Raw genomic sequence first — 13257 nt, 5'->3', positions numbered from 1 at the left:
TGCCGCAAAGGGGAGGGCTTTTCACACCCCTTTGGGGGCGGCTCCCGCAGCCCCGGACAGCGCCGTGCACACCGCCGGGCTTTACCGACTCCGAACCCTCTTGCCGCAAAGGGGAGGGCTTTTCACACCCCTTTGGGGGCGGCTCCCGCAGCCCCGGACAGCGCCGTGCACACCGCCGGGCTTTACCGACTCCGAACCCTCTTGCCGCAAAGGGGAGGGCTTTTCACACCCCTTTGGGGGCGGCCCCCGCGGCCCCGGACAGCGCCTGCGACCCGCGCGTCCCCAGCCCCCGACGCCGGCGCCAAATCGAAACTGCCAGCGGCGGCCCCGGCCCGCCCGAGCGGCCGCAGCAACTCCCGGCAGGGCCCTGCCCAGCGGCGGGGAGCGGGCCGGGGGCCCGGCCGGCGAGGCCGCCGGAGCGGCCCGGGCTCGCCCAGGCTGGCCGGAGGCTCGCCGGAGGCCGGGGGTCTGAGAGCCCAGCGGCGGATCCGAAGCCGCTCCCCTCCCGGAACCAGGTTCTGGTTCTCCGACTTCCCTCCCCCGGTAGTTTTTACCTCCCTGACACAGACTTCCTGTGAGTCATCACGGCAGCCGTCCGAGGGGTGACTGGAAGCGGAGACCGAGTGTGGGGATGGGGAGCCCGGCAAGTGGCGAATTCAAACCTTCTCCCTGTCTAGCCCCGCGGGCCGCGAGGGAACGGTAAGCCGCGGGCTGGCTTGGGATCTTCGGGGCGAGGCTCTCGGGGAACTTCTCCCTGCGTGCCCAATAGTCCCCAGAGCGAACCAGGAAATGGCTGGAAGTTTTGATTGTTGTGAAACTGAAGGTGTGTGAAAATGGTTGGTTTTAAGAGCGGAAACATTGTGCGGGTTTAAAGAAAAGCTGGGGGCTCCGGGGTTCCCCGCCGGCGAGTGACACCAGGCTCGGCTCCCGCGTAAAGGTGAGATGCGAGTGCACCTACAAAGCGCGCTCCGGCCCGGCTTCGGTAAGAGCAAAAAGTGCAAATAGAAACCACAGGAAGGGAAGGTGATTTTTTAAAAGGCTGACTAAAAGGATGCCTCTGAGAAATCCCCTGCTGCCATTGCTGCGGCATCACGGAATGACCGCCTTTGCACCAGTCTCAGTTGTCACTCCCCGTCCCTGGGAGGTGTATGTGTGTGTAAATGGATCAGGGCCCTTTTCCAGGAAAGGGGAGCTGAGCAAGGATTCAGCAGCTGAGATTGCAGCTTGGATCTTATTTTCCACTGAAAGGATTCACACACTAAACACATTCAGCACCAGGGAAATGCAGCCACTTCTGGGGCGGAGGGGAGCAGCCAGCATGCTGCACAAAAGTCCTGAGAGGAAAGTTTGGCCACGGTCACCTCTGTGCTTCTGAAAAGTGCCAGGGATCCCTTAGGGCCATGCAGAGCGGAGGGATCCTAGTTTTTAAGGTCTCATCAGAAAAGTCTGCAACAGAACAACCTGCATGCAGTGGCATGGGAACACTTTTTATAATGGGGGTGCTGTGCCCCTGTCCGTGCCCCCCGCCACCCCCTAGAGTTGGGGCCGGGAGCAGGGCTGTGGCTCCAGGAGGGGGTGGGGGACCCAGACAGGGGTAAGGGGGCCAAGCCTGGGGATAGGTGCAGAGCCCAGGGCGCGGGGCCAAGGAGTGCAGCCCCGGGTGTGGGGCCCACAGTTGGGACCCCAGAGGCGGGGCCAGGACCATGAGCAGAGTGCTGCAGCGCCCTCCACACTCCTAGTTCCTGCGCCTATGCCTGCATGGTACTGGGTTTATCTACTCACGGTGACTAAACAGGCAGCAAGGCAGTTCAGTGCTTCGGGACCCAGGGCTCGAGTGCAGAGGAGACTGAGGAGCATTGGCAGCGGGAAGGGAGGGCTGGATCAGGGCTCTTTTTGCTTGGCAGGAGGTTTCAGTAATCAGGAGAGGGGTCACTCTGGGGAGTGGCCACATAGGGGCCTTGTCTCTCTCTAGGATGGGAGTGGCTCCCGCAAGGTCTCACCGGGTTTTTGCCTCTGGAAGCCCCACTAGCGTCTAGTGGCAGGAGGAACTCATTCCAGGATGTGGTTCCTGTTTGACCCCTTGGTTCAGCATGTGCGGATCCCCCTGTAGTACCAGCTGGTCCACCTATGAGGATAAAAGCCTACTACTGCCAGTGAATGGGGTTACTCCTTCAGCTCAAGTAGTAGAGGCCCATGCTTTTAAGACCAAAGCAGGTGATGACCCATGAGGGCCCCATCTTTTACATCAAGCCTTTAGCTAAGGATGTCACATCAGTCTGAGCCATACATATACCCCACCCATCTGCCAGGAGGGAGTAGGACCCCACAGCCCACCGAGGGAGCAAGTTCTCAGCTTCCCCTAGCTTCCTCCAGTCCCTTGAGTAACTCGGATGCCAGGCCACAGAGCAGCAGAGATGTAGCTGTCAGTTTCACTTCTGCCGCAGTAGGGTGGGCATGGTAGCTGGGCCCCGGTGCTGGAGACTTTCAGACTTTAGCCTCTTTCTGATACATTTACTAAAAACTAACAGGCATCCTGAGATGTTGGTGGGGCTGTGAAACAAACAGGGTGGGGGCTCTGAGCTAATACTCTGGATTTTAATTTCACACCTGGGATAAGACCATATGGGATTCCACTGGGATCTTGAGATCGGCAGGGTTCCTGCAATTTGCCACTGCCAGGAGCAGCTGCTGAGAGCTGGGGCATGTGGCGTATTCTGCAAACTTTCCACTCAAGTATCAGGCTGAGGGGCACCTTAGCAGAACACGTAATAAACGATAACAATAGTGGAAGTGAAGCAGTGAGTGGCAGGATCCTGTAATCCTTCCCATGAATCGGTGCTGCTGCCCTGTCCCCCTGAGCAAGCACAGGGTACATCTACGCTGCCTCAGAGTTGCGATTGCTGCACACGGAGACATTGGCCTTGTCTACACTACACAGTTTTGTCGACAAAAGACGGCTTTGCCGACAGAACACTGGAGGTGTACACACTGCAGTGCTCCTCCTGCTAATGTAACTCCCCTGCTGTGCCGACACAATAACCACCTCAACGAGAGGCGTAAGGCTGATGGCGGTGTAGTTAGGGTAGACATTACGTTCCTTACATCGGCTGTTGGATCCGCTAGAGCCGTAAGATTGACAAGAAAGCAGCTCCCGGCTCCCCAGCCAGACTGCGAGATCTCTGCTCCAAACCAGGCTGCCACACAGGCTCCCGGCTTGGGCTACTGCCCACAGGTTCCCTGCTCCCCGCTGGGAGCCCTGCAGCTCCATGGGGTCCTGGTTCCCTGCTCCCCGCCGGCAACACAGCAGCCAGCCAGACTCCAGGCACAGATCTCCCTGCTGGAGGCGAGAAGCCCAGGAGCGGGGAGGTGAGAAGCCCCAGGCAGCAGCCAGGCCCCTGGTAGGAACTGCCTGCAGCTGAGAGCCCTGGCTCTCAGTTCCCCACATTGCTCCTCTGCCGTTGGGGGAAGCGTTCCAGGGGAGGACGCACACCACGGACAGAAGGAGGGTAGGGGGGACATCGGCCCCCGCAGGAATTTCTATAGTGTAGAGGTAGCCGTACCCAAACGAGCCAGCTGAAACACCAATAGCCGGGAAGCTGCAGCAACCCAGATTTCAGCATGGCTGTACAAACCTGCCTGGAACCCTGGGTAACGCCCTCAGGCAGGAGCAGAGCTGGCCAGGTTACCGCTAGCCTGGCCGTGTCAATGTGTGCTGCAATCTCACCTCCGATTTCAGAGCACGCAGACCCACAGAGGGGCGCGTAGGACCAGGTTCTGGTCCCAAGTAGCAGGGCTGAGCGCGGCAGGGAGAAGGGTCACCTCCATCTCTCAGAGCAGCTGCAGAGCTGTTTCCTGGAGGCTACGTCAGTGCAAGAGCCAGGGTGACAGAGGGCCCCGTGGCAGGGAGGGCCCAGCCGCACATCCTCTGGCCGCACCAGCCCCGCCTTGGGTACTGCCAGGGAGCCTGGATAGCTGGGCTGCAAGCAACGTGGGCATGGGCAACTCTTCCCCCGCCCCCCCCGGTCACCCAACCAGCCCAATGGGGCTAGTTCCGCTGCCGGCCGTACCGCTGACTACACCATCCCCTGGGAAGGCCTGCTGTTCCCATAGCAACGCCACGCTCCAGCACAGGCCCGGGTTAAAGAATTGGGTGCAAAGCAGCCTCTGCTCCAGGCCCGCAGGGTGCATCATGGGTCAGCACGCTGAGCTCCTGCACGGGGTGGGGCATACAGCAGAGGGGCCCCACCCCATGCATAACAAATCCACACACAGACCCGCAAAGGCCCCTCGCACCCCAACCCACGTACAGGCCCCTTCCCACCCCACCCCACCCATACCCAACAGTCTACTACCAGCCCCCCCATCCCAGCAGCCCTGAAATTCATCCTGCCCCACCTAAAACCCTACATCCCAGCCCCACCTGCTCCCAACATCTCCCCCCAAAACCCTACATCCCCTCTAGCCCCACCTACTCCCAACATCCCCCCAAAACCTTACATCCACTCCAGCCCCACCTGCTCCCAACATTCCCCCCAAACCCTACATCCAGACGCCCCCAACCCCACCTGCTCCCAACATCCCCCCCAAACCCCTACATTACGGCCCCATTGGTACAATACAGGCCATAGGACTTCCCTGAATTCCTGTGTGAACTAGACCAGAGCTTTTAGAAAAACATCCAATCTTGATTTAACAATTGCCTGTGATGGAGAATCCACCATGACCCTTCGTAAGTTATTCCAATGGTTCATTACCCTCACTGTTAAAAATGTGTCTCATTTCCAGTTTGAATTTGACTAGCTTCCACTTCCAGCCATTGGATCTTGCTATAAATAGGAGTTTTCCTTCCTCATTGGCCTTTGAAATAAAGTCTGACTGTCTTTTTATTTTTGAACCCAGCAGATGAAGGGAAATAAGAATTACCGCCCAAAGGGGAGTCATGAAAACTGGCATCAGCACCTTTGTAGGCTCAGAAGCTCCCCTGAGCCTTGGCAGGCCAAGAAAATTAGAGGACATGGCAAGAAAGACCCCAGATGATCACTCTTCTTGTGCGTGAGCTTCCTGCCAGCTCAGCCCCGAGAAACCGGACGATGGAGAAGCTGACTGTTGTTAAGGTGGAAGTGGAAGATCTTCTCAAGCAACCCCGGGAGAAGATGTACACTTGCACTATCTGCGGGGACAGCTTTAATCACAAGGGCATCCTAGCCGCACACCAGAAGACCCACAAGGAGGAGTTGCTGGTGGAGCACCATGAGCAGGAGGGCAGTGCCATCACAGCAGGAAAGCTAACGAGCCAGCAAGCCAGCAGAAGGGCAGAGGATGCCAGCCAGGAAGGCGTGAACCAGGAGGGAGATCTCTCAGCGCAGAAGGAATCCCTGCAGAAAGCAAAGCCCTACTCTTGCACTGAGTGTGAGAAGAGCTTCAAGATGAAGGTGGACCTCACCAAGCACCTCAGGACCCACACTGGGGAGAGGCCTTTCCCGTGCACTGAGTGCGGGAAGAGGTTCATCACCAAGTCGCAGCTGAAGGAGCACCAGAGGATCCACACAGGGGAGCGGCCTTACCAGTGCTCCGAGTGCGGGAAATGCTTCACGCAGAAGTCACAGCTCATCGTTCACCGGAGGATCCACACTGGCGAGAAGCCCTATAAGTGTGGCAGCTGCCAGAAGAGCTTTGTGGACAAGTCTCAGCTGGTTGCTCACCACCGTATCCACACAGGTGACCGCCCCTTCAAGTGCGGGGTGTGCGCCAGGGGTTTCCGCCAGAAGATCACCCTCATTAAACACCAGAGGGTCCACACTGGGGAGGGGGTGCGACGGCATGGCGGGCCCCATCCTGGCAACGCCTCGCAACTCATCGTGCCTGAGTCGACGCCGGACGGGGAGAAGATATTCCGATGCGGCACATGTGGAAAGGAGTTCAAGAAGAAGTCGATCCTGGTGACCCACCAGAGGATCCACACTGGGGAGGAACCCTACCATTGCGCCGAGTGCGGGAAGCGCTTCCGGCAGAAGATCCACCTAATCCGCCATCAGAGGACCCACGCCAGGGGGGAGGCCCATGTCTGTGTTGAGTGCGGGGAGGGCTTCAGCAGCAAGGGACAGCTGCTAAGGCACCAGCGGTGCCAGCACCAGAGCGAGGGACCCCACATTTGTCCCGACTGTGGGAGAAGCTTTAGCCAGAAGGTAGGCCTCATGGCACACCAGAGAGTCCATGAGAGGGAGAAGGGAGATGGGAGCGTGGCTGCCACTGACGGGAGCCCTGGTGAGGCAGCAGATGGGAGGCTGCCTGCCAAAAACGGGAAAGGCAGCAGCCACTCGGGGGACCTGACGGCGCCACGTAAGAGCCAGGTCTACACCTGCACCCAGTGCGGCAAGACGTTCACCAAGAAAGGGAACTTTGCCAACCACCAGCGGGCCCACACAGAGGAACGGGCACATCGGTGCGGCGTCTGTGGCAAGAAGTTCACCAAGAGGGGTGAGCTGACCAAGCACGAGCGGATCCACACGGGCGAGAGGCCATACGTCTGCGCCGACTGCGGCAAGCGCTTCACCCAGCGCACCCAGCTGGTCACCCACCAGCGCATCCACACCGGCGAGAAGCCCTACCCCTGCGCCGACTGCGGCAAGCGCTTCATTGACAAGTCCCGGCTGACCGTGCACCGGCGTATCCACACCGGTGACCGGCCCTTCCAGTGCACGGCATGCAGCAAGGGCTTCCGCCAGAAGATCGCCCTCATCAAGCACCACCGGGTCCACGAGAGGGGCCGGCCAGATGGGGAGGTCTCGGGGGGGAAGGAGCATGAATGCCCCCAGTGCGGTAAAGGCTTTGGCACCAAGGAGAACCTAGCCAGCCACCAGCGGCTCCACGCCACCGAGAGGCCCTTCAAGTGCGGCGAGTGCGGGAAGAGCTTCACGCAGAAAGCCCAGTTGGTGGTGCACCAGCGCATCCACACTGGGGAGCGCCCCTTCCGCTGCACCGACTGCCACAAGGGCTTCATTGACAAGTCCCGGCTCATCGTCCACCGCCGGATCCACACCGGCGAGCGGCCCTTCAAGTGCACGGCCTGCGGGAGGGCCTTCACCCAGAAGATCGCCCTGACCACCCACCAGAGAGTCCACATGAGGGAGCACGAGGCTGCCCGGGAGCCTGACAAATACTCCAAGCATGGAGAGAACGACGCGGGCAAGGCCGAGCCGGGCGAGGAGTGGCCCTTCCCCTGCAACGTATGCGGCCGGGGCTTCCGCAAGGAGATAGCCCTCATCACCCACCAGCGGGTCCACACCAAGTACGAACCCAACAGGTGCAGCAAGTGCGGCCAGGTCTTCCCCGACAAGGCCCAGCTGCTCCTGCATCAGCCCTCCCACGCGGAGGACCGGCCCTTTAAATGCAACACCTGCGGGAAAGATTTCAAGCGGAAAGAGATCCTGATCACCCACCAGAGAATCCACACGGGAGAGGTGCCTTTCAAATGCACCGAGTGCGGGAAAAGCTTCTCCCAGAAGGCCAACCTCATGAAACACCAGCTCACCCATACCCGGAGGGGCCCCTTCATCTGTTCTGAGTGTGGGCAGAGCTACACCACCTTGGGTCATTTTAAAAGGCACCAAAGGAACCACCAGAGAAAGCAAGCCCCTCCTGGGGAGGGGAAAGACATGGCGGAGGAGCTGGACGTAGACGGGCTGCTGGAGACAGGCATGCACAACGGGCCCATCATCGTGGTGAAGACGGAAGTCGATACAGACGACTATGAGGTCCTGCAGGTCCCATGACACCGCCTTCAGCAGGGAGCGGTGCATGTATAAAGGGATCCTCCAGAGGCAATGCAGGAGTAAGGGCCCCGGTGCTGCCAACCCCTAGCGTTCGAAGAATCCCGGATCAAGCTGCCCCCCCCAGTCATGAGACTGGCTAAAATGTCATGAGATCTGAGAAAAAAATACTACATGTGGGGTTCTTTTTATGAGCCTTTGGGGGTCACGTTTTCAAGGTTTTCTCTGCAACCTCATGGGCTAGAAACTTACTTTTTCAAATGAAATCTGTGATTTTGGATGTCTTCACGTGACTCCTGGAGCTGGGGCTTTAAGGAAAAACACCAAATATCCCAAGAGTTGGCAACACTGACTCTTCCGTAGGTTGGTGTCCTAGCATTCAGCAGCACCAAATATCAATATTAAGCCAGCTGACCTGGGTTGCTGGTGGCCCATGGGAGAGCATCAGCGATTCACTGCAGTGCAAAATGTCATCAGTCGTCATTCCGTACAGCAATAAGAGAGGCAGACATCATCACAGGGCTCCACATGGATGGACCAGTGGGCCCATACAGAGCCCTGTTGAAGTCAATAGGCTCTCCAGGGGACACAGACATCCACCTGTATGGAAAGGTTAGCTGGAGCAGGGCCAATGTACCTAGAAAGAGAGCACCTACTTGAAGCGAGATAGGTCCAGATCCTCAAAGGTATTTCAGTGCCTAATTCCCACTGGCATCCACAGGGCATTAGGCACCTAAATACCTCTGAGGGTCTGAGCCATAGTGTTTACTTCAAAGTCTGATCTTTTTTGATGATCACACTTTAAAATATGCTCACATGCGGTTTTATTTCGCCATGCGATCACCAGTTTTATTGTTTTAATACAGGACAGTCACTGCAAAAGCACCATTCTGGTTGAGGATTGAAACACAAAGGTGGCCTGATTCATGGCTATGTGACTCCAGGTGAAATCTGCTGATTCCAGTGGAACTACGCTGGTGTAAAACTGGAGGAACAGAGGGGGAAAATCAGGCCTAAGCTAGTTCAGGTTTTGCTGTCAGTTCCTCAGCTGCTGCCCATCGTCAGAGCTCGGCTGAAGTCACTGGAAGTCACCCCAACTTGCATCAGCTGAGAAGTGGGTCTGTGATTCCCACAAGAAGCATTCCTCCCGCACTCTTGTATCTATATATTCCAGCAGTTCAGTAGTTCTGTGTCCAGGAGCCCAGAGTATGACATGTAAGGGGCTGACATTAGGAGGGAACGATACCTTTGACTATCCTCTCTGTTTTGCATTTAAATTCATAATCATAGCATTGCCCTGGCCTAAGGCCCTTCCCTCTCTGTAGAAAATCCCCATGAGAGGGAAACATGGGCCATGATCCTGAGAACCTGTAAGTCCCACGACTTCCCAACGGTATGATCCAGGAGGACTTGTGCCCCAAGTCTGCTGATCCCAGGGCATTTGCAGGGCGGGGTTGTCTACCTCTTCCCCTTCACTCCCTGCCAGCTGGCTGTAAGTCACGCTTAGGGCTTATACGGCTATTGGTTCCCAGCTCCCCTGGGTTAAAGCTGCAGGGATTGCTATGGAAAGCATCTCTCTCTCCTGACTCTGCCCTGGGCAACCCCATGAAAAGCCACTGAGGTCCAGTCGCATGGGGGCTCAGGGATGAAGAGAGCAATGGCAGCTGTAGGGGCAGCCGAGCACTGCAGTTCCATCCATCCCGTTGGCCCCCAGGGATGATGGCAGGGCTCAGCCTTGGTTTGGCAACCATTTCCTGAATCCCTGCTGCCTTCTGCTCTCTCTCCCCTTCCCCAGCAGAGTCAGGGTTTGCATTACAGACAGGATCTTGGTTCCTCCAAGGTAGGTCTCCACTGCTGCAGGGAGCAAGCCGCCCAGCCCGGGGAAACAGACTTGGGTTAGCATGCTACAAAATAGCTGTGTGGACATTATGGCACCAGCCGAGGCTCAGGCTAGCCATGCGGTCTGAGACCCACCCTACCGGCTGGGTCCGAGCTCAGGGAGCTAGCCAGAGCCTCCACCCGGGGCCGCAACAGCCACTCTGCTATGTTTTTGAGCACGCTAGCCCAAGTCCTGCTAGCAGGAGTCTGGCTCCCTGGACTCCTTGCTGCAGCGGAGACATGCCCGAAGAGTTCACAGATCTCTCCTGGGTCCTCCCTTCCTGAAGTCAGCACGCTCCATTTGCGACAACAGAGACGCATGGGAGTTAGAGGTGGAAAAGCCTCATTCAGTCATTTCCCATCCAATGTGGGATTCCCTACCTTGTCCCAAGTTTTGTCCAGTCCAGTTACTAAATGTCCCAAAGGAAAATGGCTGCCCCGATTTCCCTGGGGAGACCATTCCACAGCCTAATAGCTATTGAGAAAGTTCCCTTTATATTCATGCTAAATGCTCCCTGTCTTAGATTTCTTCCATTATCCTGCATAGCACACCAAGAATGAGGCGCAATGTTTTACTGCACAGGGTCTGCTGAAATTCTGGTCTGGATCATGCAATATGGAAGTGCATTGCTGCTTGCAGGGAGTGCCAAGAGGAGCAGCATTAACTAAACGATGATGGAGGATTCAGTAAGTCTATGACTATCTGAATTCTGTGAACACCAAAGAGGGAGAGGAATGATTTAGGCCCTGATCCTGCAAACGCTTTTACACTTGCATAACTTTTAGCACATATATACGCCCATCGACTGCAACAGGACTATTCGTATGCTTCAAGTACAGGACATTTAAGGGCCTTAATCATCCCTCTTCGGTGTGCACAGCATTCAGATAGACTTATTGTGCCCGCCGTCATTATTTAGCTCATCCTGCTCTTCTCTGAATGTCCCCCACTCAGCAATCCATTCCCATATTGTATTATCCAGACCAGGATTTAGGCAGATCCTGTGGGGTAAAACTGTGCAGTACAAATTGGGGTCCAGAGCTGACCCAAAAAAATTGCAAAACTTTCATTTTTTCATTTTGTTTTTTTCCAAAACTGACTAATTTTCTCGGTTTTGGAAATTTCCTCCAACCTTTGTTTTAATGGACCTCCCCCCCCAAAAAATTTTAGAACATGGACATAGAACATTTTTGGTTTAGGAAAAACTCAACCTGTGATTAACCCAAGCAATTAAAATTGTTGCCAGAAAACGTAAAGGGTAAACAAAAATGAATACATGAAAAAAAAAATCATTGAAAAAAAAAAAAGGAAAAATGTTGAAAAAAATCAAACTGTTTTCCAATATTTCATGTATGGGTTTCCTCAAAGGTGATTTTTTTGGGGGTCCAGTATATACTTTGTTCCACTTTTTTTGGCCAGCTCTACTGTGTTTCTCAGTCTGTGATCTAGAGAGCAACACCGACCTCAGTAAACATTCCCATGTTTCCTACACCGGCACGTTGAATAAGTTATCCAGCAAATGCAACCCTTTATTCTGGGTCTCGTTTTCAAACTGATCCTGATTTCTGACACTCAGGCAGCAACTTGCAAGTATGCCCCAATTTATATGAACAAATGAGAGTCATAGTGAGTTTGGGAACTGTACATTCGGTGATGTGTGATTGGTCGCCTAAATCACATGGCATTGTTTCCACCCCCGACTGGATGACTAGCTTTTCAAACAGGAGAACAACAAATGAAATAGCCTATGTTGTTTGCAGGCAAATCCAACTATGCAAATAAGGACTAGAAATTCCTCAAACATCCATGCCAACAAAAACCCATTCATGCAAAACTTCAAGAATAACCAGTATTAAGAAGCATGACCATGGCCCAGCCCAAAACCCTTTGGAAACTGACTGGACATTCATTAACTCTGTCTTGGCAATTGTCAAGTCAGCTCTCCAGAAAAGTGTGACTTCAGAGGGGGATCTGGTAATGTGAGCAGATGAATTTTTGAGAGAACAAAAGATCCTGTTTTCTTGCAAATACTCCTAGTCTGCAGTAGTCAAATGCTCACAGTTTTCTAGGCGACATCTGGGCTCTGTAAAGCCATATTGGCCAGTGCATCCTGCAAATGAGAGAACAGTAGGAAAGCATATGAGAACGAGGGGGGAACATTAGAAATGGGTTGGGACAGTATCCAGAGAAGGAGCTTGCGTAAACAGGACAGCAAAACAAAAAATGTACCACTCCTGCTGAATAGCATCAGAACAGAGCAACCTTTCAGCTTCAACTAGACTCCCCAGACACTGAGGAGAGATTAACTGGAACGGTTAAAAACAAACACCACTTGTATCAGTTGCTTTTCTTGGTCTGTTTAAAAGGACAGCAGTACCTTAAGGTGCCTTGACTCATAACAGTGACCCACTTGTATCTCACACGTTCGCCTTTCCAATCATGGTTTGTAGTAAGGACCATCCAACAATTTGCACAAGGAGTATAGCTTTCTATTTACACATAAGCTCCGGCTTCACTTCAGACCAGCGGTTAAGGAAGAAGTGGAACGAGGAGTCAGCACTGCAAGAGGCAAGGATCTGTGCTTTGCAGTGTGCCGTGACCTACTCTGTATCGACCGTCCCATTTTGATCCCTAGATGTCACTAGAGGTAGCTAGACCTCTTGAAGACGAGAAGACCGTTGAGACTGGGAGATGTTTTGTAGAAAAGGGAGGTTTGTGAAAAGGCCAGTATAGTCCACACAGATGGGGATTTCAATTCCCCAGATATATTTTTACACTTTCTATTTATTATAATACAGAATGTATCACTGCAGAATATTAATTAACGAGCAAGACCCATGGACCTCACCTGTTATCCACTTTGGGAACGTGTGTGTTCTCTCAACAATCTAACATACAATGCATTGATCTTCTTTGCCAGTTTTCTTCGCTGGGCTTTTATTTTAAAATTAATTTAATTCTTTCTGTTTGTTATAGTTTTTTAATTCAGTCCTTTCCGGCACATGCTGTGTTGTAGGCAATGTGATCCTTATGCTTATCCACCTCCTTAGCCGAGATTTTTACTGTAATCCTCTCATTACTGAGGTGTTTTGTTTTTATTTTTCTGAATAAAAAGCTTTACTAAACAAATAGATGCAATGTCCCTGTTGTACCTAAGTCATCCTTCCCTGAACAGAAGGGGGCAGTGGGGTTAAGGGGGTAAGAGCACAGAACGGGGGACCAGGATTCTAGTGCCCTTCCCCTGGCACACCTCTGAGTGGTATACCTCATTGAAGTCCGGGTGGAGTTCACTACAAGACTGGGGCCTTCCTGCCACAACCCTGGGCAAACCGCTCAGCCTCGCTGTGCCTCAGTTTACACATTTGTAAACTAGATCTAACATGTCCCTCAGACACCATGGCAATAATGCTGCTGTGGAGAAGCAAAGCACCATGTAAGCACCAAGTATGATTATTTTAGTACCATGTGGGAGCATGGGGTAGCTTCATCAGTAACCGCTTGTCACGTGCTTTGAGATCCTTCGATGGAAGACGCTATAGAAGTGCCCAGTCTCCGGTTTCCCACGAGGCAGCAGACGCTGCTTCAGAGGATGGTGCAAGAAATACTGCC

General features: G+C 54.1%; 1 protein-coding gene across 2 annotated transcripts; it reads left to right on the top strand.

The window, feature by feature from the left end:
- Positions 1 to 491: 491 nt before the first annotated feature.
- On the top strand, positions 492 to 12697 carry LOC141983338 (uncharacterized). 2 transcript variants are annotated; one of them, XM_074946381.1, is made up of 2 exons: positions 492 to 699; positions 4903 to 12697. In XM_074946381.1, the coding sequence occupies exon 2, from the start codon at positions 5034 to 5036 to the stop codon at positions 7770 to 7772; it is 2739 nt and encodes a 912-aa protein (XP_074802482.1). In that variant the 5' UTR covers positions 492 to 699; positions 4903 to 5033; the 3' UTR covers positions 7773 to 12697. The 2 variants fall into 2 exon arrangements, with proteins under 2 accessions (XP_074802482.1, XP_074802481.1); XM_074946380.1 differs by having other exon boundaries at positions 4900 to 12697.
- The last annotated feature ends 560 nt before the right edge of the window (positions 12698 to 13257 follow it).

This window comes from Natator depressus, chromosome 2, assembly GCF_965152275.1.
Source record: "Natator depressus isolate rNatDep1 chromosome 2, rNatDep2.hap1, whole genome shotgun sequence".
Classification (NCBI taxonomy): Eukaryota; Metazoa; Chordata; order Testudines; family Cheloniidae; genus Natator; species Natator depressus.
The sequence above is the reverse complement of the archived record's forward strand: the minus strand, read 5'-3'. Positions and strand labels throughout refer to the sequence as shown.

Excerpts from the sequence above, each read along its gene's own strand:
- LOC141983338 (XM_074946381.1), top strand. The coding sequence starts at position 5,034 with ATGATCACTCTTCTTGTGCGTGAGCTTCCTGCCAGCTCAGCCCCGAGA.